The 23981-nt window shown below is 44.6% G+C and overlaps 1 protein-coding gene across 1 annotated transcript; it reads left to right on the top strand.

Moving 5' to 3' along the window:
• The first annotated feature begins 8464 nt into the window (after positions 1-8464).
• LOC143514271 (uncharacterized) lies at positions 8465-15504 on the top strand. Its single transcript, XM_077005254.1, has 2 exons — positions 8465-8572; positions 8901-15504. Exon 2 carries the CDS (start codon positions 9013-9015, stop codon positions 14059-14061), a length of 5049 nt encoding a protein of 1682 aa, XP_076861369.1. The 5' UTR covers positions 8465-8572; positions 8901-9012; the 3' UTR covers positions 14062-15504.
• The last annotated feature ends 8477 nt before the right edge of the window (positions 15505-23981 follow it).

Genomic DNA, 23981 nt, shown 5'->3' with positions numbered 1-23981 from the left:
ATGCACTTTGCGTAAAACAACTTGTTTGGTGGTCTTATGGTGAACTATTTAACAACTTGTTTGGTGGTCTTATGGTGGACTATTTAAAAGCCACTATGTGGCTTTGCAATCATATTATTGCTGGAATTAATATTGTCCATGTGACAATAAACGCCGTCATATACACTGCGTGCCATGTATAGATTCATATACAGTATATACACACACACACACACACACATACAGTCTTGTGCCAGTTCACATGAGTTCAAAGTTCAGTTCATGCTAATGGAAACGAACTACAGTGAGTCCCCACATAACGATGGGGTTAGAGACGGAAAAGTCCGTCGTAAAGCAGTTTTCGTTGTTAAGCATGACCCTAGATTATATACAGTATAGAAAAAACTAACAATGTTCTTGTGCGTGCGTACAGCGTGAGAAAGAGCGATTGCGTTGCCGAAATGGTCTGTGGTGGAGGCTGCGCTTCTAGCAGCCTCAGCCCAGCGTATTGTACACAACACTCCGCAACACTCCACTGTGCTACCACTGCTCCTCCACGCACCGCGCAAAATAAAAAAAGTTGTCGTAACTCCCGTCCGTCGTTAACCAGACATGTTGTTAAGCGGGGACTCACTGTAGTTCAGGGGTCGGCAACCTTTGATACATGGCGTGCCAACTATAACATATAACTATAATCGACACTCTAGTCAATGAGTGTGCTACTATGGCGGCGAGTTAAAATGTTGTGTGGCGAGTGTAAATTGTTAGCGGAGGGGGGGGTGTAAATGGACACAAATTAAGTATTATATCGCGATCGATCGCCAAGTATAAACGCCTCCACCGCTCGCGCAGGTTCACGCGAGTTGTGCGGAGTCGCGCGCTATGGTCACTCGCGAAAGTATAATCCATTAATATAATAATTTATATTAATTTATCATTTTTTTGCTGATGCTGGTCCAGCGTGCTGCGTGCCAGTGATTATGCCTCGGCGTGCCAACGGTTGCCGACCCCTGCTGTAGTTCATATTCATAGTTCATTTTTTAAAGCATTGCAGATCACCCACAATGTAAACCAGTACAAGCCTGTCCACGTCTTGGGAAACAGGCAGCAGATACTTTACAAAATGCTGGGAGCTTTATTTGGATGAATGGACTTTTGCAGTTGTTGCATCATACTTCTTAATTTCTTGTACTCAAGTCGCGTGTATTCCACAAGACGACTATAATGCTTCCAAAAAAATGTCATTAAAAATTTTATGCCGATGTGGCCGATGTCCTGACTTATTTTTTCAGACCAGGTGAGCACATTTTGCATGAAAACACTGCACACTGCAAAATGTAGGTCCAAGATTTGCATTGGACAGGAAAGCTCGGCCTGGATATTGAACAATAAAAATGAACTGCTACTAGCTGGACTGCCCAATGGAGCATGGGTTCTAATCCATCCCTGGAGTTTTTCCTTGCAACGGTGATTTTTGCTCTTACGACAGGATGTGTGTACATTATTTTAAGACAACATGAGGGCTAAGAAAAAAGTATGCTACCATAAATGCATACAATTTTGTAAACATGGAAAGCTTCTATTAAGATACAGAATCCATTGCCATTTTGTCATGAACCACTCATATTAAAGATGGCTGCATACTTGGCAACCTTAGATCTTTGGAGCCACTCCCACAGACAGTGACAATGGGCCACTATTGGATAAGGTTATACACATGCTTCATTAGTTCATTTGTATAGATTTATACTAGTAAAAATGTTATTCTTGTATGAATTTAATTCTTGATATCAATGTTATTTTTACATGTAAGAATTCAATTCTTGATATCAAGAAATAAATTCTTACATGTAAAAATTACATTTTTGATATCAAGATAAGAATTCTTGTAAAAATTCTTTTTTACAAGAAAAAAAAAATCTTTTTTTCTTGTAAAAATTTATTTTTTGATATCATGAATTACATTTCTGATATCAAAAATTTTATTTTTGATATCAACAATGTAATTCTTGATATCAAAAAATAAATTTTTACATGTAAGAATTAAATTTTTACATGTAAGAATTAAATTCTTGATATCAAAAATTTAATTCTTGATATCACGAATTACATTCTTACTGGTAAAAACTCAATTCTGATTTTTCACTAGTAAAAATTGAATTCTTACATGTAAGAATTACATTCTTTCTAGTAGAAATTGAATTCTTACATTTTTGAACATGTAAAAATACAATTTTAACATGTAAGAATTTAATTTATACTAGTAAAAATTTTATTCTTACATTCTTCAAAATGAATTGGAAAATTCATGAATTATCACATGTAAAAATTTTATTTTTGATATCAAGAATGTGTTACGGAACAGCTCCGGACCCTTCCCTGTGGGCGTGCCGCTATGTTGTCTGCGTGTCGTTATGTCCATGTTTGTACTTCCGTGGGTGTGGGTTGTTTGTGAGCGTGTTCGTGGTTACACCTGTGCCTTGTCTCGAGGTCACGTGGGTCTGTGTAATTCACCTATTTAATGTGCTTTAGCGCGGTGTCTAGTGCTCGTCTTTGTCTAAAGTTCATGCCCATGCAAGCATTGCGTCAGCGTGCTTGCTCCGTTTGTGCAGGACTTTACGTGTTTGTGTTTTGATTAAACGTTTATGTTCACTGCAAGACGCGTGTCGTGCCTCCTGCTTCCTCCAGCACCACACCGTCACAGAAAGACGAGCCGATCAGATGCCCAGATACGCTAAGCGTACACCCAAGGGGAAGAAGAAGAGCCGGCGTCACCACGGCTCTTCCCCAGTCCAGCGCCGCGAAGCCCCCGTCTCCGAGCAGATCATGAAGCAGGACCCACTCTGTACGTACATGCTCTGCGCAGCTCAGGAGACGGAGGATGCACAGATGGCGGAATACTTCCGCACATCCGCGGTACGCGTGTGGAGGGAGAGACACCCCCCCGCGTCCGCGGAACCACCACCCGGTGCTGTGGGCAGCTGTAATGTGGAGGACAAGATCTCGGTGGGTTCTGCGGACACCGTGCGGGGAGAGAAAGGGTGTCCGCTAGGCAGGAAAGCCTCTCAGGCGTCGTCAGAGAGGAGCAACATGTGCTGGTCAAGCTGCCCTGCCACGGACGAACCCATGTCCCTGGACCGGTGCCTCTCGGAGGGAGAGGAGAAGCCCATGTCCCTGGATCGGTGTGTCTCGGAGGAGGAAGGAGAGCCCATGGACACATCGGGGGACAAAACGCCGGTGATCCCGGCTGCGCGGGAAGGATCCAGCGCGGTTGGCGGTCCAAGGTGGGGGTTCCGCGCGCCTCAGGAGAAGCCACGGAGGTTTGCCGGCGCGCGGCGCCGCGTCTCGGCTCCGGCAGCGCCCAGGAAGGAGGCCAAGGCTCCTCAGGCGAAGGTCTCAGGCGCAAGGACCAGGGGTGCACCAGGAGGAGCAGCGCGCACCGGAGGTGCGAAGCCGAGGACCGGTGGGACTCCGCCGCCGGTTCCGCCTGCTGCGCCCGCCCAGCCTGCTTTCCCTGGAGGGATAGCGCCACCGTTTGCGCTTTGGCAGGCAGCCGGAGCGATGCCGTGGCTGCCTGTCCCTATATGTCTGTCTGTTCCCCTGTGTCTCCCTAATCTCCTTTTCCCTCTTGTGCCTTTCGTGTTTCATGTACCTGTGTGTGTGTTTGTCAGCGTGCCTTTGTTTAATGTATTTTCCCGTCTTCCCAGGGAAGGTGTACTAGTGCTGTCCGCGGCGGTTCCCGCCGTTGGGGGTGACGACTCTCGGAGGCTCGTGATCCCGGGGGCTCCGGACCTGCCCGTCGGTGTTTGTTCGGGGCATTCGCGCGGCGCGGGACGCTCCGGGAGTAGCGAGCCCCTGGCGGGGGGTTCTGTTACAGAACAGCTCCGGACCCTTCCCTGTGGGCGTGCCGCTATGTTGTCTGCGTGTCGTTATGTCCATGTTTGTACTTCCGTGGGTGTGGGTTGTTTGTGAGCGTGTTCGTGGTTACACCTGTGCCTTGTCTCGAGGTCACGTGGGTCTGTGTAATTCACCTATTTAATGTGCGTTAGCGCGGTGTCTAGTGCTCGTCTTTGTCTAAAGTTCATGCCCATGCAAGCATCGCGTCAGCGTGCTTGCTCCGTTTGTGCAGGACTTTACGTGTTTGTGTTTTGATTAAACGTTTATGTTCACTGCAAGACGCGTGTCGTGCCTCCTGCTTCCTCCAGCACCACACCGTCACAGAATGTAATTCTTACATGTAATAATTCAATATTTACTAGTAAGAACTTAACTTTTACATGTAAGAATTCCTTTCCTGATATCAAAAATAAAATTTTTACATGTTAGAATTACATTCTTGATATCAAGAAAAATACGAATAAAAGCTAAAACGGCTTGCCATATAAAACGGCTTGCCATACGTTTCAGATAGTCAGTAATTAATTGCAGATATCTTGAACTTGAGCCTCCATACAAATTGTTCTGTTTCCCACTCAAATTTGTTTATTCATTGCCCCCATGGACATTTTGGGTACTGCAGGCATTTAATTCCCCTGGTGGCAGTTCATCCTCCATTTTCGTTTTTAGTTATGTCTCAGCCAAGCCGCAGTGTGCGTAGACTCCTTCATTGTCTATTTTTTACATTCGAGTGTGGGAAGATATATGCCTGTAAGTTCATGATAATTAAGATTAGAATAAAATCTTAAGTGATGATGCTTAAAATGAAAATGTACATTTATTGATAGCGTTTGCACCGTTTGTTTTGCCGCGATTCGTACTGTACTTGTGCGTTTGTTAGCTCGTAATGCTATGCTAGCCTAGGTTTTTTTGAGTGAATGTAGTTGATTAATTAATTTACTCATGCAATATTATTGATTAACAAAGTTTATTTCTTATGTGTACATGTCGTAAAATACATTTGGTTTGTATTTGCAGTTTTACAAGTAAGAATGAAGAGAAAAAATTAAACGAGGAACAAAGGATGTGAACGAATCATTCTTTTCACAAAGCTCACGATTTTTCTTGGAATTCCTGTTAGCTATCTGTCTAGCTTTACTTAAACGCATTCGTGAGGGCAGAATACAAATCAATGGTGAATATGATGTAATTTATACTAGTCAGAATGTAATTGGAGATATCTCAAATTGACATTTTGCCTAGTTAAAATATAATTAGAGATATCTTAAATTAAATATACAGATATCTGTAATGTAGTTACAGATATCTGGAATGTAAGTGGGGTGAAGCCCATTATATGATAAAACGGCCTGCCATAGGGCTTCATCTGGTACGCACCCTTTTGCTCAATACAGGCTCTGAGGCATCGCTTCGAATGTTACATCACTAGTTACCAGTGTTGGGAACGTTACTTTAAAAAAGTAATTAGTTATAGTTACTCACTACTTGTTCAAAAAAGTAACTGAGTTAGTAACTGAATTACTCTATAATAAAAGTAACTCGTTACCAGGGAAAGTAACTATTTGCATTACAGTTAAAAAAAGGTTATATGCCAATTAATTAAGTCTTTTTTTAAAGCAGTTTTCACAGTCAGTTGAAATGAGTAGATCAGAAAGGTGTTTAACTTTTGATATTTATTGCACATCCACAGACCAGTGCAGGATAAAATCCTTTAAAATCCCAAATCTTTGTAAAAAAAAAAAAAGCAAAAGTAAACAGTTACACTATATAAAGTGCATTTACATCTATGAAATTAAATTAAATTCTCTCAACCTGAGACAACTGGATTGTTCACAACAGAAGTAGACTTAACAATAAAACCTCTATTCTTAATTAAATAAATCAAATACCCAGTCTGGTAGACATTCAGGATCTTCAAGTATTTTGTTAAATAATGTTTATATCGCCACCTTGAAAATGCTAATTTTTCTTCGGCTTACTCCTGACTCGCCATTTCTGCCTCTTCTCCGATTCTGTCGTGTCACTGGCATGCTTCGGCACGCGTGTAAAAAGACTGGCTCTGATTGGCTACCATAACGCTGCCTTAGCCAATTCGCTTACTGACTTGTTAAGTTAAATAAGTGTTACACCGAGAACTGTGACCTATCGAGATCTGTTACTCCTCACTAGCGTGGGCAGCGGTCCGCTGGCATTACTGTTAGTATATCAGTATATAGTAACGCACCGCTTTTAATGACCGGTAACGTTAACGGCGTTGTAACGACAGGAAAAGTAATAAATTATATTATCCCGTTACTGACAAAATGACGCCGTTACCTAACACCGTTATTTTTAACGGCGTTATTCGCAACACTCATAACCAATCAGTGAAGAATCTTGAAATACATTGGCAGGTATGAAGCGTTAAATGTTTTTGTAACTAAAGAATCATATGCAACACGGTGCTTGGTGGTTAGCACGTTTGCCTCTCAGCACTGGGGTCTTGGGTTCAAGTCTCTATCTGAGTGGAGTTTCCATGTTCTCTCCGTGTTTGCATGGGTTTCCTCTGGGATCTCCGGTTTCCTCCCACAGTCCAAAAACATGGAGGTTAGGTAAATTGGCAGTCCCTGACATATTCTCCCTGAGTGTGTGTGTGTGTGTGTGTCTCTCTGTTCAATAAAAAGCAGTAGTGTGTGTATGTGCGCGCTTGTATGACCAGTGGTGGATGGTGCTCTATCACTAGGGTCTGTCCTCTCTCCCCTTCCTGCACCCCATTCAGTCCCCCAGGGGGCTGTGGATCCCTGTAGAGAGTATGCTGTGTGCAATTGGCTGCCGCTTCTCGCCTGTGTGTGATTGGCTGTCTGAGACTTGTACCTGTGTTAACAATTGTAAAATGCCTTGGGTATCCAGAAAGGAATCTTGAAGGAATGTGCCATCCAAATGGGACCTGTTTTTTCTCAATTGTTCCAGATGTTTTTTAATACTAGTTTTGTCCCTCAGGTGTGGAAAATGGCAACAATTATTTTTTTACAAAACATGTTCTACAGGATTGTAACACTTCCGGTGGGAGAACGCTGTGCGCACATGAGCTGCCGCTTCCCGCTGGTCTCTATTTTGTTCCTGCAAATTCTCTCATCCAATCTCTGTGGATTTATATCTCCTGTTTCTATTATACAACTCTTGCTGACTTTTACCACCTGCTGATACATGGACTTTTTCCCCTGCTCTGCTGCTGAGGTTTGTTTACACTCGCTGCTGGCTCCTTTCTCTGGCTACGCCGCTACTAACACTCTGCTAACTGCGTGCTATTGAGCTGCTACGAGCCCTCTCTCCTATTCCCAGCTTCTCTGCTTACCTGTGCCGAGGGTTTAGCTCCTGCACCTGCTACTTTATGTTGCTTGTGCATGTTTAGCCGCCTCTCTGGTGACTGGTCGTGGTGTTTGGCTAACGTAGCCCTGGGTTGTGGTGTTTGGCTAACGTAGCTCTAGCCGTAGCACTGCGTTGCTGGCCGCTGAGTTTGGTAGCTCTAGCTATGTATCCTGCTGGAGTCTTGTTTTTTATCATCTGCCTGTCGGGATCTGTGGATGTCGTCTCTGCTTTTACTGCTGCCGATGGAAGTGCCTGCGGTCTCAGGATTGTGTACACTTCGGATGAACTATGTTCTCTCCGCACTCACCGTCGTCTCGACTCGTCCACTTACAACGATTGCTGCGCTATTGGTATCACTCGCCGTACCCGCTATATCCACCGGGCACGTAAACCTCGTCCATTGCTGTTCCAATCGTCCAAAACTAGTATCCCAGCTGTCTGGACATATGGCCGTGGCTATCGGAAGTACAAAGCCAAATCCAGCCGTGGAGTTGACGCCGGTGCTCTGTGCCCTGTCCCGCAAGCAACAATCTCGTTCTCATCTCTGCCCTCTGTCTCTCCTGGCCTCTTCAACTTCGCCTTATTTAACTGTCGCTCTCTCACAGACAAAGCTCCACTTCTCAGTGACTTTATTGCTCAGAAGCACTTAGACATTCTCTGTCTGACTGAAACTTGGCAGACACAGGGAGATTACATCCCCCTCAATGAAGCTACCCCTCCTGGCTTTACCTACCTCTGTGCTCCCAGATTAACAGGCAGAGGCAGTGGTCTGGCTGTCATTCACAATCAAAACATAAGACTAACTCTGTGCAAACTACATGAAGTATCTGCTTTTGAATATATGGCTGTAAAGATGTCTGGACAATCTACCGTAATTCTACTGCTGGTATATCGCCCACCTAAACTCTCCATAGCTGACTTTCTGTCTGAACTCAGTGAACTGCTTACCATCGCTAGCTCCATGTCTTCATCTCTAGTGATGCTCGGGGACTTTAACATCCATATGGACACTGCCTCCTCTGTATCCTCTGACTTTTTGTCTCTGCTTAATTGTTTTGATCTAACTCAGCATGTCAATTTTCCTACTCACAAGCATGGTCATATTCTTGATCTTATTTGTTCTTCTTCCTATGGCTGTAATGTTAGTAACATCTCTGGTTTGTGTTTGTGTGATGCCACAGGGAATATATTTTGGGAAAGGGGGCTTTTATTTTGACATAGCAATGAAGGTATGATGTCACTGCTGTTCAGGGGAATAGCCATTTTCTTTTAGTTGTTTAAAGGCAAGGACATACATCAGCTCAGCTCTTCTGAAAAATTATCTTACTCTTTTGGTGTGGCATTGCCAGTAAGTATATTTATGTTGATTTATATGTAAAAGGGAGAAATTAATGAGTAAATAAATGGTTTATTTATTTTGTGAGGAAATAAGTTAATTAATGTGGAAACTGTAAAGCAGCTATTAAGTGCTAGTAATGCATGACTCTGCTAATGTTAGCAATTCCTTGTGCAAGGTACGACAGACCTAATTAGTACTTTAGCTAAGCTAAATGTAGCATTTAGTTACCTACCTGGCCTATCTATCTGTGCAGATATTTGTAATACCTTGTTATTTAATACATACCTGATGTTTAGACATTATTTATACTTACCTGGTGTATTTGTATTTATTTCAGTTTTACCGTCTTTTCAATAAATCTCGCTTATTACGAGACCTGCCTCTTCCTTGGGGGATTCGTTGAAGAGATGAGTTTAGCTGGCTGTTGGCTTTAAGAACAGTACAGTAAAATGGCAGCCTCTCATCAGAAGATGGAGGAAGATAAAGAGGTTATGCAGCAGCTTTCTGTGCAAGAAGTACAACTAAAGGACGCTGATGAACAGTCCTTGATAGTTAGATCCCATGTATCCGGCTCTCACCGAACTAAAAGCTCACGGGCTTCACAGATAAGCATAGCAGCTGCACAGGCACGGGCAGATGCTGAAGCAGCTAAGGCTAGAGCAGCCTACAGTAGGAAAGAAAAAGAACTAAAAATTGAGAAGGCCCGCCTTGAAGCTGAATTGGATGCACTCCGTCAAGACAGAGACGCAGATGCAGCTATTGCCAAAGCTCTTGTCATGGAAGCCGCTGCTGCTGAAGGAAGCTATCGTGGTAGCTTGGCAAGTTTTGAGTCGTTACCCAAAGAACAGAATGTGCAAGAGAAAGTCAGTGAATATGTTGCTAACCACACTCACATAGAACATAGCCATTATGAAGAAGAATTAGATTTAACCCCTCAAGCACCACAACTACCTGCCCAACCGACACACGTTCTGGGGCACAATGCTTCTATTCCAGCACAACCGAGCCCCCCTCCAGACAATGGGATGCAGCAATGTTTCGGCCCACGGCAGCCACATATGCAGTCTCCTGTATCACAGCGGATGGATAGAGAGCAACGCGTGTCACAGGTTAACCAATACTCACAAGGAATGGATCAGCTTCAATTCAAAAGAGAACCAGAGGTCAGTCCTTATTCCCCACACCACACGCCCAGCCAGAACGTAAACGGCAACATATCAGACATAGCTAAGTTTCTAATAAGGAGTCAACTGGTAACAAGTGGACTGAGTCGTTTCAATGATCAACCCGAAAACTATCTCAGTTGGAAGGCAACATTCACCAGCGTGTTACAGGATTTAGATATATCAGCTAACGATGAAGTTGACCTGCTCATTAAATGGTTAGGCCCTGAGTCAAGTCAGTTAGCACGCAGGATGAAATCGGTTAGTATCGGCCACCCATCTACTGCTCTTAGACTGATCTGGACCAGGCTGGAGGAACGATATGGAGCTCCAGAAGCCATTGAGAAGGCACTGTTCACTAAACTGGATAACTTTCCCAAGATTTCCAACCGGGACAACCATAGGCTTAGTGAGCTCGCAGACTTGGTGCTAGAACTTGAAGCCGCAAAACAAGACAGGTACCTTCAGGGCTTAGCATACCTGGACACTGCAAGAGGAGTCGCTCCCATTGTGGAAAAGTTGCCGTTCTATCTGCAAGAGAAATGGATGACATTTGGGTCAAAGTACAAGGAAGACAAAAGGGTTGCATTTCCACCATTTGTAGTGTTCTCTGAGTTTATCAGAAGGGAGGCTAAGGCAAGAAATGACCCGAGCTTCAACACCTGCAGCTCCACTGCACCTACCTTGAAAAAGGAAAAGACAGGAAACCTCTATAACAAAAACCAAGTTACAGTGCACAAGACCAATGTTTCCAAGGAAACAACAGAGAGTGGAACAAACCAAACAGTGGACCCAAATGTACATTGCCCGATACACAAGAAACCCCATCCACTAAGAAAATGCAAGAGCTTCAGAGCTATGCTACTTGAAGACAGGAAGAAGTTCCTGAAGGACAACGGTGTATGTTTCCGCTGCTGTGCGTCAGTCTCACACATGGCCAAGTACTGTGATGTTGCCATAAAGTGTGCGGAATGCAACAGTGAGAAACACCTTGCCGCACTACACCCAGGGCCTACTCCCAAGGGACCTAGGGTGCAGAGGCCCTCCAAAGACCATGGCGGGGAGTCAAATGATGCATATGAGCAGTCTGACGATGCACCAAGCTCAACCGCAACGACCATGTGCACCCAGGTGTGTGGTCAGGGCTTCAAAGGCAAGTCTTGTTCAAAGATATGCCTAGTTAACGTATATCCGCAAGGTCATCGTGACAAGATGAAAAGGATGTACGTGATCTTAGATGATCAAAGCAATGTTTCCTTAGCCAAGACGGAGTTCTTTGACGCTTTCCACATTAAAGGGCCATCATTGCCATACATCCTCACAACATGTGCAGGAGCCAGAAATGTCACAGGAAGGAGGGCCCATGGCTATGTGGTCGAACCACTCACAGGAGAATTGAGCATTCCTCTTCCTACTCTGATAGAGTGTAACAATGTCCCTAACAGTAGAGCAGAAATTCCCATTCCAGAGGCAGCATACCACCACAGCCACATGCAGCGCATTGCTGACAGGATACCTGCTCTGGATGACTCCGCAGAGATTTGGCTGCTGTTAGGACGGGACATACTCCAGGTCCACAAGGTGCGTCAGCAACACAATGGCCCACCAAGCGCACCCTTCGCCCAGAAGCACGACCTTGGGTGGGTGATTGTCGGCGATGTCTGTTTGAGTGGAGCTCACTCGCCGAAAACTGTAAACACGTTCAAGACATGCTTCATGGAAAACGGTCGTCCAAGCTGCATGAATCCTTGTCTGAATGTTGTCAAAGTCAAGGAAGACTTGAGTCAGAGCTTCAAGCAAGATATTCCTTGGTCATGTGCTACAGTGCGACAAGAGGACCACCTGGGCAGAACAGTCTTCTTGAGGTCTGACAAGGACAATCATCTATCACCATCTATTGATGATCTGACGTTCCTGCAGCTGATGGACAAGGAGTTCGTCGGGGATAACAGCGGAAGCTGGATAGCCCCACTGCCATTTCGGACTCCAAGAAAACAACTCCCTAACAACAAGCGGTATGCCTACGAACGCTTTATGTCACTGCAACGTAACTTCCAGAGACGACCCAACATGAAGAAAGACTTCATCGAGTTCATGCAGGGGGTTCTGGATAACCACCATGCAGAGCGGGCGCCACCTTTAGTAGATGAAAAGGAAGCTTGGTACCTTCCTATCTTCGGGGTGTACCATCCCCAGAAGCCCGGGAAGATCCGGGTCGTGTTCGACTCAAGCGCTAGCTTTGAGGGACTGTCCCTGAATGACGTCTTGCTTCAGGGTCCCAACCTCAACAATAGCCTTCTCGGAGTCCTTCTCAGGTTCCGGAAAGACCTGGTAGCAGTTACCGCAGACATCAAACAGATGTTCTACTGCTTCTATGTGAAGGACGAACACAGGGATGTATTACGTTTTCTGTGGTTCAAGGACAACAACCCTGAGAATGAAGTAGTGGACTACCGCATGACCGTTCACGTGTTCGGGAATAGCCCGTCACCGGCAGTCGCAACCTATGGGTTGAGAAGATCAGCTCAAGAGGGAGAAAAGGACTTTGGCAGCGACGTCTGTGAGTTCATCAAGACTGACTTCTACGTCGACAATGTCCTCCGGTCTTTTCCCTCAGAGGCCGAAGCAGTGGACGTGTTGATGCGAGCTCAGCAGTTGCTGAAAGGTTACAACATCAAGCTTCACAAGATTGCCTCCAACAAAACAGAGGTTATGGAAGCCTTTCCCGCAGACGATCGGGCCAAGAGTATTAAGGCTCTAGATCTTGCTGTTGATGACTTACCTGTCCAACGCAGTCTAGGTGTTGCCTGGGACATGACTAAGGACACTATCATGTTCACCATTCCTGTGTCTCAGAAGCCTTTTACACGCAGAGGCGTTCTGTCCACAATTAATAGCCTATTTGATCCACTCGGATTCTTAGCACCTGTGACAATTCAAGGCAGGTTTCTACTGAGAGAACTAGTGTCCCAGGGGACAGACTGGGATACGCCATTACCTGGTGAGAAGTTCCTTAAGTGGCAGAGATGGCAGGAATCTCTGCAGGAGCTGAATCAGCTGAACATCCCTCGCACTTATGCTTCCTTCCCAGTAACAACAGCAAAGTGCACAGAGTTATGCGTCTTCTCAGATGCTTCAGTGAAGGCGATAGCAGCGGTGGCTTACCTCAAGGTAGAGGATGAGAATGGCCACACAGAAGTAAGCTTTGTGTTAGGCAAGTCCAAGCTTGCACCTCTGGCTGAGCTCACCATTCCCAGACTTGAGCTTTGTGCAGCGGTGTTAGCTACAGAGATTGCAGACCAGGTCAAAGAAGAACTAGGCCAAGCACTGGACAAGATCACATTCTTTACTGACAGTAAGGTGGTATTGGGTTACATCCACAACAGGTCCAGAAGGTTTTATGTGTTTGTTAGTAATCGCGTACACCGGATCTGGCAGTCCAGTCACCCTAATCAGTGGCAGTATGTTGCCTCCAAGAACAACCCAGCAGACCATGCCACAAGGTCAGTGTCTGTAAGCCAGCTGCAAGTAACCAATTGGCTTACTGGACCTAAGTTCTTGCTACAGCCACACAGTTCTTCATCACCTGACAGTGACTTTCAGTTGATCGATCCAGGTGCAGACCCTGAACTTCGTCCTGCAACTTTTCTGACCAAGGTTGCAGGGACTCAGCTGGACTCGCAACGCTTTGAGAAGTTTTCATCCTGGGAGCGTCTGACAAGAGCTGTAACGCGTCTAAGGCACATAGCCCAAAGTTTCCAAAACCCAGCACCTGACACAGGATGTAATGGATGGCATCTCTGCAAGAAAGGAATAACATCTTCAGAGCTTACTGCCACAGAGCGCATCATCATCAAAACTGTACAACATGAGGTGTACGCAGATGAGAACAAATGCATCCAGCAGGGGCGAGACTTACCTGCACAGAGTCCTCTGAAGAAGCTTCACCCTGTGTTAGATGCAGAAGGTCTGCTACGCGTTGGAGGCCGAATCTCTCGCTCGAACTTGCCAACTGATGAGACTCACCCACTCCTGATTCCTGGCAAGCATCATGTCACCACATTGCTCATTCGTCACCATCACTTCAGAGTGCAACACCAAGGAAGGCACTTCACTGAAGGAGCAGTGCGCGCAAGTGGTCTATGGATAGTAGGAGCCAAGCGAGCCATCTCTAGCCTGGTGTTCAAGTGTGTAATATGCAGGCGGTTACGTGGCAAATTGGAACAACAGCAAATGGCGGACCTTCCTCAAGAGCGCTTAAAGCAGGAACCTCCATTTACCTACGTAGGGTTAGACGTCTTCGGACCCTGGGAGATCATCACCCGACGAACCTGAGGCGGTAGTGTCAACAGTAAGAGATGTGCAGTACTGTTCACATGCATGTCTACGAGAGCAGGTCACATAGAAGTGATTGAGACAATGAGTGCCTCAAGCTGTATTAATGCCCTCCGCAGGTTTTTTGCAATAAGGGGACCAGCGAGACAGTTACGTTCCGATCGAGGAACCAACTTTGTGGGTGCCAACACCAACTTGAATGCTGCAATGGAAGCCGAGGAAGAAAGTGTGAATATTTACCTGTGCTCTCAGAAGTGCACCTGGGTCTTCAACCCGCCGCATGCCTCCAACATGGGTGGAAGCTGGGAGCGCATGATAGGTACAGCACGTCGTATCCTGGATTCAATGTTGCTCCAAGCTGGAAGGTCAAAGGTCACTCATGAAGTCCTGTGCACGTTCATGGCTGAAGTTACCGCTATAATTAACTCCAGGCCATTAATACCAGTCTCCTCAGATCCTGAAGCGCCACTGATACTTACTCCTGCAATGCTGCTTACGCAGAAGAGTGGTACTCCACCAGCTCCTCCTGCAGACGGCTCAGAGGCCAGTCTGTTGAAGCATCAGTGGAAGAGAGTACAGGCCTTGGCAGAGACGTTTTGGGCAAGATGGAGGCGGGAGTACTTGAGTGTACTTCAAGCCAGGCAAAGGTGGCATGTGAAGAAACGGAATCTTAAGGAAGGAGACATAGTGTTGTTGAAAGATAAGCAAGCCAGGAGGAATGAGTGGTCCATTGGAAGGATTGTGAAGACCTTCCCAAGTGATGATGGACTTGTCAGAAAAGTGGATGTCAAAGTCACATTGCATCATCCGCCAAAGACTTACCTGAGACCTGTCTCTGACGTGGTCCTACTCCTAGAGGCAGAGACTGTTTAGGTTAACGGGGTTTGGCATCTAGTGATGCCAGGCGGGGAGTGTGATGCCACAGGGAATATATTTTGGGAAAGGGGGCTTTTATTTTGACATAGCAATGAAGGTATGATGTCACTGCTGTTCAGGGGAATAGCCATTTTCTTTTAGTTGTTTAAAGGCAAGGACATACATCAGCTCAGCTCCTCTGAAAAATTATCTTACTCTTTTGGTGTGGCATTGCCAGTAAGTATATTTATGTTGATTTATATGTAAAAGGGAGAAATTAATGAGTAAATAAATGGTTTATTTATTTTGTGAGGAAATAAGTTAATTAATGTGGAAACTGTAAAGCAGCTATTAAGTGCTAGTAATGCATGACTCTGCTAATGTTAGCAATTCCTTGTGCAAGGTACGACAGACCTAATTAGTACTTTAGCTAAGCTAAATGTAGCATTTAGTTACCTACCTACCTGATATCTATCTGTGCAGATATTTGTAATACCTTGTTATTTAATACATACCTGATGTTTAGACATTATTTATACTTACCTGGTGTATTTGTATTTATTTCAGTTTTACCGTCTTTTCAATAAATCTCGCTTATTACGAGACCTGCCTCTTCCTTGGGGGATTCGTTGAAGAGATGAGTTTAGCTGGCTGTTGGCTTTAAGAACAGTACAGTTTGGGTATATCTGATCACAAAGCTATTACTGCTGATCTCTGTCTTCCCATCCCTAAAACTCGCTCTAAGACTTCCATATCCTTCCGTAATCTTTCTGTTGTTGATTCCTCATCCTTTTCTTTACATCTTAATGCTTCTCCCTTCACTATGATCTGTAACCTTTCCTCTGCTGATGATGCAGTCTCTCTCTATAATGACTCTATCTCCTCCATCCTAAATTCACTAGCCCCACTTAAAACTAGGGTTGTTCCTGCCACTCACACATCTCCCTGGTTTACTCCCGAGCTTCGCACTCTCAAGACCGCTGGCCGGCGCCTTGAGCGCCTCTATAAAAGAACTGGGCTTCACATGCATGCTCTTGCCTTTTCTGAGCATATGCTCATCTACAAAGCTGCACTTAATTCTGCTCGTTCCCTTTACTACTCCAATCTTATTCAAGGTTCCCGACATGATCCCAAGCAACTCTTCTCTCTTGTTACTAAACTCTCTCGGCCTCCCACTCCTACAGTCTCTTCCTCTCCTGACATCTCTACTGCTTTTCTCAACCACTTCCAAGACAAAATTAACTCCATTAACAAAGGCTTTCTCAACCCACCTCCCCCTGATCTCTCTCCCCTTCCTCTCAGTCCTGGTAGTGCCTCCCTCTCAAAATTTTCTCCTGTTTCCCCTGTTGACATTGCTGTAATTATTGCCAAGTCCAAATCGTCTTCATGTTAACTTGATCCTGCTCCAACTCCACTCCTGAAGCACTGTCTCCCCGCTATCTCTATCCCCATTTCTCACCTCATTAATCTCTCACTCACTTCTGGTCATGTTCCCTGCTCTCTAAAACAGGCAGCTATCACCCCTGTCCTTAAGAAACCTGGCCTTGACTGTTCTGATTGTAGGGGTTTCACCTACTAATCCTTTAAAGTAGATATAATTTGTTTTACCTTAATTATTAATCAGTCTCATTAATTTAGAATCAGTCTCATATTCTAATTATACGAGAGCCATAACATTTAGTTATCAACTAAAAGGTAATTAATGGTTTGGTATCTGAAGGATTTAACTATGAATTCTTTGGAGGTTTTGGCAACAACCACTTTTGAATGACATCAACACAGACAATTTGGTGAAAATAAATGATACATTTATTTAAAACCAACTATTCTAAAACAAACGGCATCAACTAGGATCAGTACATTTACAGTGAAGACTGGGTACATAGTGTGTGTGTGTGTGTGTGTGTGTGTGTGTATAAAAAGGGGAGGAGTGTAATGTGTGCACGCGCTTGTGCGCGTGTGAGGAGGCGGAGCTGTAATCTCAGTTCTCCTATAGAGAACAAAGCAACTAAAATGGCGCCGACTTTAAACCGTAGAGCAGCGCGACTGTGTTAATGAGCTCAGCTGGTTTATTCCAACGTGGTCAGAACAAAGAGTAATGGAGCTGGCTTAATAACTAAAAATTAATGTGGTGTGTCTGAGAATGGGGAAGACTACAAGTTGTCCATTAATCAGATAAATAAAAGATGGTGGCATGCACAGCAAAGAGAGCTTTGTATATACAAATCTTGATGAAGATTATGAAAATAAAGTTAAACACATTAAGAATGTATTAACAGAAAGCTTGGTTAACTCTACAGTTCAAATAACTTTGCCCTTTTATAAACTATGCCCAGCGTTAAGAGTCTCACGTGTTGAGGATTTGGGGTAGTGTCGTCGTCCTCCCTGAATTAGGAGGGAATTTCCACCGCAGGCTCCTCGTTGATAAAGCGATGTCGTCCAGGTGTGCTGGGAAACGTCCTTCTGGATATGAAATCCAGGAATGAGAGTCTCGTTCACGGTTTAACAACAGGGAATTGATCGCCTTTGTTTCAGTCCGTGTGGCTGCGTTAGCAAGCTTGATTGAAGTCGTTCGGTGAATCTGTTGTCGCGGTAACGTTGATCGGTTGCTGGTTAGATTACACCGTAACTCGGGCTCGTTAATTAAGTAGTACGACTTTCAGCTGTTTGCTGTTAGTCGTTGCAAAGTTCGCGTGTTCTCAAAGAAAAACCGGAGAGAGAGAAATGACGGAGCCTCTCTTTAATAGGTCTAACCTCGGTGTCAGTCAAACCAGAGAGAGAGATATTACGGAGCCTCTCTTTAATAGGTGTAACCTATGTGTCGGTCAAACCAGAGAGAGAGAGATGAATGGCTGTTCAGGGTATTTAAACACCTGAACTGTAGACACACCCTTACTTCCGTCAAAGCAAGCTTGTTCAATGTGTTGCCAGTGGTACTGCCACCTGCTGGTTTAGCATGGTACCTACATGATCTACATAACTACAGACCTATCTCCCACCTATCTCCAATCTGCCTTTTCTATCCAAAGTGCTCGAGAGGGCTGTTTCCATACAGCTACAGGCTTTTCTGTCCACAAATAATCTTTTTGATTCATTTCAGTCAGGTTTCCGCTCCCTTCACAGCACTGAGACAGCTCTCCTCAGTGTACTAAATAATCTTCTCCTTTCCTCTGACTCTGTTCGTACATCTGTCCTTCTGCTCCTCGATCTCACTGCGGCTTTCGACACTGTTAACCATAACATACTCCTCTCACGGCTTTCCAGTATTGGACTCTCTGGCACTGTGCTATCCTGGTTTACATCTTATCTTACTGACAGGTCTCAGTATGTTAGTATTGGGAAGCACAAGTCCATTTCTGCTCCAATCACCAAGGGTGTGCCACAAGGTTCCGTTCTCGGTCCCCTGTTATTTATCATATACATACTACCTCTTGGTAATATCATCCGTTCTTTCAATCTTAATTATCACTTTTACGCCGATGACACTCAGATCTACCTTGATTTCAAACTAACAGATTCCTTCCCTCCTTCCACACTGCTGTCCTGTATTCAGGAAATAACACACTGGCTTAGCTGCAATTTCCTCAAACTAAATGCATCCAAAACAGAACTCCTAGTTATTGGCACCAAGTCAGCCATCTCTGTCTTCCCTGAGTGCAGTCTAAATGTTGATGACGCCTCTGTTAGCCAGTCGCCTACTGTGCGTATGTCACGTATGGCCTCGCCCCCTCCCTTGGCTGTCACTCCAGGTTCCCTTGTGTCTGTGTTTCCGTGCCTGTTTCTCCCGCCCCGCTCGTTTGTCTTCGTGATTCCTTGTTTATTACCACGCCCCTCGTTATTACCGTCACCTGCCCCTCGTTTATGTCATTGTATTTAAGTCCCGTCATTCCCCAGTCGAGTCATCCGTGGTTTTGTTTGTGCTTTCGCTATATGCCTTGTTTCGTGTCCAGCCCGTTCTCCTGTCGTGAGTACTTCTCGTTTTCAGCCCAGTCGCCCTGTGTTTCATGTACCTGGTTGTTCGTTTGTTTCCGTGTTCTACCCGTGTTTCATTTTCTCGTATTCAGTATGTCACTCAGTGTTTCATGTTCTGACTCCCTCTCGGATTTGACATACGCATTCCTTTTCGACCCTGAGTTTGGTATTCCCTTTATTAAATCTCGCTCTCCTCAGCATTTGTGTCTGTCTCCTCGCTCCGCTGCACATGCAGCGTTACAGCGTAATTTAGGTGTTCTGTTTGACTCCTGCCTCATGTTTGTACCTCACATCAATTCAGTCTGTAAGTCTGCCTTTCTCCACCTCCGGAACATAGCTCGGCTTCGGCCCATACTTTCACCTACAGCTGCCGAAACCTTGGTTCATGCTTTCATCACTACCAGATTGGATTATTGTAACTCACTGATCTTTGGTCTACCTGCAAAAACACTTCGCCCTCTTCAGTACATCCAAAATTCTGCAGCCAGAGTCCTTGTCTCAGCTAAAAAGTTTGAACATATCACTCCAATCCTCCATAAACTTCACTGGCTCCCAGTTTCAGAACGCATCCGCTACAAAATCCTCTTAATGACTTTTAAAGCCCTCCATGGCCTCGCACCTGTCTACCTCTCCAACCTGTTGCACCCTCACGTTCCATCAGGTCAGCTCAGGTCCTCTAACTCTATTAACCATTCCAAGACACAGACTCTCCACTATGGGTGGCAGATCTTTCAGTGTTGCTGCCCCCACTCTCTGGAACTCTCTACCTTCCTCTCTTCGCTCCTCTGCCTCTCTTCCTATTTTCAAAGCTCAGCTAAAGACCTTCCTATTCTCCCACTACTTCCACTCTCACTGATACTCCCAACCCTTCTCTCGTATGTTTGACCGTTTATGTAAAGCGTCCTTGGGTTTGTGAAAGGCGCTATAAAAAATAAACTTATTATTATTATTATTATTACAATTATTCCAGTACCAAAAACCAGTCGTATAAAATCATTAAATGATTATAGACCCATTGCACTTACATCAGTATTAGGTAAATGCATGGAGCGTCTAGTTTGCAAGGAGCTAATATCACAAATAGCTAAGCTCATGGACCCCATGCAATTTGCCTATCAAGCTGGTAGAGGAGTGGAAGATGCCACTCTGGTTCTCTTAGATAAGGTACTTGGTCATTTAGACAAGCCTAACACATATGTTCGGGTGCTTTTTATGGATTTCTCCTCTGCTTTTAAAACAGTCCAGCCCCATCTTCTCTTACAACGTTTATGTGACCTGAAGGTTAGCAGTAGCATTGTATTGTGGATCAGAGAGTTTCTGAGGAGGAGGCCCCATCGTGTGTGTGTGGGTAGCAGCTTTTCTAACTGCCTTGTCTTGAACACTGGTGTCCCACAGGGGTGTGTTTTATCGCCCCTTCTTTTCTCAATATATACAAACGAGATTAAATACAATAGCAAAAATATCTCCCTTATAAAATATGCTGACAATATGGCCCTGGTTGCTTGCTTGGAGGACCCTATAAGCTCCTCCTACACTCTGTCCATCAGCCAATTAGCCACCTGGTTTGACACCAGCTTTCTTGATCTTAATGTTAATAAGACAAAGGAGCTGTGCTTTGGAGGAAGGATGGCAGGCACAGGGTCTGTCTTCAAACCAGTTATTATGAAAGGGGAAGAAGTGGAACAAGTAGAGCACTTTAAATACCTTGGGACATACATTGACAATAGACTCAGCTTTCAGGTTAATGCGGATAACCTCTATAAAAACGCGAGGCAGAGACTCTCTCTTCTTAGGAAGTTGAGATGTTTTAATACCAGTAAACACACTCTGATCATGGTTTATAGGTCACTTGTTGAAATTGTTCCCCTCAACTCGTCATTTCAGTTACTGCCTTCAGGTAGGAGACTTAAGGTTCCATTAGCTAAGAAGAATGGGTACAAAAAATCATTTGTTCCTTCTGCTGTGACTATTTTGAACAATGGAATTACACATAAAGCTCGTACATAGTGGGAATTGTATTTACGTAAATATTTTTGTGTGTACTTGTGTAACTGTATGTATATGTCTGTCAGACTGCCAAAGATAATTTTCCATTTTATGTAATTTTAATGGACAATAAAGTTTTATCAATCAATCAATCAATCAAAGGCGCTATATAAATTGAACATTTATTCACTTGCATATTACACTCGGCAGTGGTATATTCCTATTAGCAGTGTCATATTACACTCAACAGTGGCATATTACACCCAGCAGTGGCATATACCTATTAACAGTGGCATATCTCACTTAGCAGTGGCATATTCCTATTCCTTCAGAGAATAATGTAGCTTAAGCAACAAGGGGATATGACATAGGTAGATCTGTGTCAGGATCCTGTGCTGCAGAAGTACTCAGCAGTTTGGGCACAATTGCAGTTTCAGGATTCCAGACTAGTGAGGGTGTTGCCTGCCTCGGGCAATCGGGTATCACAAGTTCAAGTGGTGCTTCCTCGAACTTTGGTACCTCAAGTTCTGGACCAGCTGCATAATTCAGTAACAGGGGGCATCTGGGGTACAAAAGTTATAGGCAAAAGTGAAGGATCACTTTTATTGGCCTGGTTGGTCTAGGGATATTAAGCAATGGTGTCGAGAATGTGTGGATTGTGCATCCAGGAAGAGTCATGGGGCCTCCCCATGTGCTCCCCTCCAGTCTGTCTTGGTGTCTTGACCATATGAGCGGGTGGCTTTGGATATTATGGGCCCATTGCCGGAGACGGGTGATAAAAACAAGTATATTTTGGTGATCAGTGATTATTTCTCCAAGTGGGTAGAGGGAATGCCCTCTCCCTAACCAGGAGGCTCTTGGGGTGGCCAAAGTGTTGGTGGAGGAATGGGTGTGTCGATTTGGAACCCCTCATAGTCTCCATTCAGATCAAGGCAGCAACTTTGAGTCCCAGTTGTTTAAGGAGATGTGTCGGATGTTGAACATTCATAAGACATCCACAGTCAGATGGTCTGGTGGAGCGTTTTAACCGCACACTCCTTGCCTTTACCTTTTACCTTTATTGATCCCACGAATGGGAAATTCAGTTCCCCCAGGACCTCGGTGTAAAGCACCAAGAACCTAAAGTGGCCACGCTTCGGGCAATGTTGCAATGGTGTCTCTGTTTGTGGAAGCTAATCAGGATAATTGGGATTCATTGTTACCTTATGTAATGATGGCATATAGGAGTAGTGTCCATCAGAGGTGTCAATTCCAGGTTCAGAAAGTAAAAGTCCTCACCAGGATTTTGCTAAAGCTTGCTAGATTTTCAAATTAGTGCAATCCAAGTAAAATTAGTGGAATCAACACAATCCAGGAAGCCTGAGCAAAATCCTGATGAGGACTTTTACTTTCTGAACCTGGAATTGACACCTCTGGTGTCCATGTGAGTACAGGTTTTACCCCATACAGTGGGGAAAATAAGTATTTAGTCAGTCACCAATTGTGCAAGTTCTCCCACTTAAAAAGATGAGAGAGGCCTGTAATTGACATCATAGGTAGACCTCAACTATGAGAGACAAAATGTGAAAAAAAATTGAGAAAATCATTTTGTCTGACTTTTAAAGAATTTATTTGCAAATAATGGTGGAAAATAAGTATTTGGTCACCTACAAACAAGCAAGATTTCTGGCTGTCACAGACCTGTAACTTCTTTTTTAAGAGGCTCCTCTTTCCCCCACTTATTACCTGTATTAATGGCACCTGTTTGAAGTCGTTAACAGTATAAGACACCTGCCCACAACCTCAAACAGTCACACTCCAAAATCCACTATGGTGAAGACGAAAGAGCTGTCGGAGGACACCAGAAACCGAATTGTAGACCTGCACCAGGCTGGGAAGACTGAATCTGCAATAGGCAAGCAGCTTGGTGTGAAGAAATCTACTGTGGGAGCAATAATTAGAAAATGGAAGACCTACAAGACCACTACTAATCTCCCTCGATCTGGGGCTCCACGCAAGATCTCAGCCCGTGGGGTCAAAATGATCACAAGAACGGTGAGGAAAAATCCCAGAACCACAAGGGGGGATCTAGTGAATGACCTACAAAAAGCTGGGACCAACGTTACAAAGGCTACCATCAGCAACACACTACGACGCCAGGGATTCAGATCTTGCAGTGCCAGACGTGTCCCCCTGCTTAAGCCAGTCCATATCCAGGCACGTCTGAAGTTTGCTAGAGAGCATTTGGATGTTCCAGAAGAGTATTGGGAGAATGTCATATGGTCAGATGAAACCAAAGTAGAACTATTTGGTAAAAACACAACTCGTCGTGTTTGGAGGACAGTGAATGCTGAGTTGCATTCAAAGAACACCATACCAACTGTGAAGCATGGGGGAGGCAACATCATGCTTTGGGGCTGTTTCTCTGCAAAGGGACCAGGACGACTGGTCCGTGTCCATGAAAGAATGAATGGGGCCATGTATTGTGAGATTTTGGGTGCAAACCTCCTTCCATCAGCAAGGGCAATGAAGATGAAACGTGGCTGGGTCTTTCAGCATGACAATGATCCCAAGCACACTGCCAGGGCAACAAAGGAGTGGCTTCGTAAGAAACATTTCAAAGTCCTGGAGTGGCCTAGCCAGTCTCCTGATCTCAACCCCATCGAAAACCTTTGGAGGGAGTTAAAAGTCCGTGTTGCCCGCCAACAGCCCCAAAACATCACTGCTCTAGAGGAGATCTGCATGGAGGAATGGGCCAACATACCAGCAACAATGTGTGCCAACCTTGTGAAGACTTACAGAAAACGTTTGACCTCTGTCATTGCCAACAGAGGATATACATTCATCTCAAGTATTGAGATGAACTTTTGTTATTGACCAAATACTTATTTTCCACCATTATTTGCAAATAAATTCTTTAAAAGTCAGACAAAATGATTTTCTCAATTTTTTTTTCACATTTTGTCTCTCATAGTTGAGGTCTACCTATGATGTCAATTACCGGCCTCTCTCCTCTTTTTAAGTGGGAAAACTTGCACAATTGGTGACTGACTAAATACTTATTTTCCCCACTGTATAAAGATACTGTCACCCAGAAGATCTGTCACACAGAATGTAAACAAGACCAC

This window comes from Brachyhypopomus gauderio, chromosome 1 (genome assembly GCF_052324685.1).
Source record: "Brachyhypopomus gauderio isolate BG-103 chromosome 1, BGAUD_0.2, whole genome shotgun sequence".
NCBI classification, from domain to species: domain Eukaryota; kingdom Metazoa; phylum Chordata; class Actinopteri; order Gymnotiformes; family Hypopomidae; genus Brachyhypopomus; species Brachyhypopomus gauderio.
Note: the sequence above shows the minus strand (reverse complement) of the source record. Positions and strands in the feature narration are given on the sequence as shown.

What these genes read in the sequence shown, in the direction of transcription:
- LOC143514271 (XM_077005254.1), top strand. Translation starts at nt 9,013, where the DNA reads ATGGCAGCCTCTCATCAGAAGATGGAGGAAGATAAAGAGGTTATGCAG.